Raw genomic sequence first — 1,302 nt, 5'->3', positions numbered from 1 at the left:
GTCACTCTAATAAAATTTGCCTTCAAGACAATCATTGTCATTCATCATCATCTTGTATGCAAATGTTCTGATATGTCACTTATTTCCATATAATATCCATTTGGTTTGCACTTTTTTTTTCTTTTTATCTCCACTGATAAAACATCGTTGCTCTCCATTCGCTGCACATTCACTCATAGCAAATGCTTTTGTTGCAGGGCCTCAGGTCTAATTCCATTTTCGCTCTCAATTTTCTGGTATGTAACCAATAGTGCTCTATAAACCCTCCCTTTAAACTACCTCCTTTTGGTAAACTCGATGTATTTTGAAAACTCATATGTGTTGTTATTTCAGTTTTTCGATAGGGCTAGAGAATTGGCATAGCCTAGGGGCATTACTCTTGTAAAGAGAGAATAGTCAGGGTCATATTTAGGTGTCATTTCTCCGCTTTACTGAAAGGCAGGTTGGGTATTCATCATAGTAATATGATCAAGTGGAAATGATTTACAGGAATTAGGCCAAATTTTTAAGTCAGAGAAGTAATTTTGTGAACTTGACTTTCTTTCATAGACAAGATGAGGAGGATTTGAAAAAAGTTACAGCTAATGGAAACTTAAATTGATAGTTTGGAAATGACATTTACACCAATGAAGCCGTTGCTGTTTATTGCATTAACTGTATTTAGTTCTATGCAGGATAATTTTAAGAATCATGATGATTTATATATTCTTTAAAGTATCAACTGTAGCCAAATTTCAGTTAGTTTTCTGTGAAATATAGTCAGCAATAGGATATCAGATATTGTTATGATGAAAGAGGCTATGTTCTTAGAGTGTTTCTAAAATTTAACATCTTCCCTGACACAGAAAATTGTAAAATAGATAAACAGAATTTTAGGAAGAAGAAAGTGATGATCTCCCTTGCAATTTTATCATAAAAATTGCAGCAGATCCTTAAATAGCTCTCCCACATTGGCAGTCTCTTACATACACTTTTCATTCACTATTACACTAGTTCAGTTGATGGTATGGTGGTTTAAAATGAGATTATTTGTTCTTTTGTTACTCCTTTAAGTAAATGCCTTTGTAGTTTAGTGTTGTTTGTCTTTTTCACTTTTAGGAATTCATTTGTCCTTCAGGTTTTACCCTTCATACTTCATGTTGTGTCATGAGACTTTATCTTTCTGTCGTGCAGGCTTTTTCTTTTATTTGTAAATTGTTTTGCTTATTAATCAGAATATTAATAATTATAAATGCGTTCTGTACTTAATATCTGTTTTAGTAATCCTCTAATTTTGCAGACTAACAGAGTGTGAAAGATTTG

The 1,302-nt window shown here is 32.6% G+C and overlaps 1 protein-coding gene across 1 annotated transcript in view; it reads left to right on the top strand.

The window, feature by feature from the left end:
- Positions 1-1,302, top strand: part of LOC119594413 (tyrosine-protein kinase Fer-like) — a gene marked incomplete in the record, with an annotated part of 99,029 nt that overhangs the window by 93,945 nt on the left and 3,782 nt on the right. Inside the window, 1 exon segment of the mRNA XM_037943474.1 lies at positions 198-236. Coding sequence (XP_037799402.1) covers positions 198-236 — 39 coding nt within the window.

Source organism: Penaeus monodon, chromosome 33, assembly GCF_015228065.2.
Source record: "Penaeus monodon isolate SGIC_2016 chromosome 33, NSTDA_Pmon_1, whole genome shotgun sequence".
In the NCBI taxonomy this organism is placed as follows: domain Eukaryota; kingdom Metazoa; phylum Arthropoda; class Malacostraca; order Decapoda; family Penaeidae; genus Penaeus; species Penaeus monodon.
This window is presented reverse-complemented; position numbering and strand designations above follow the sequence as displayed.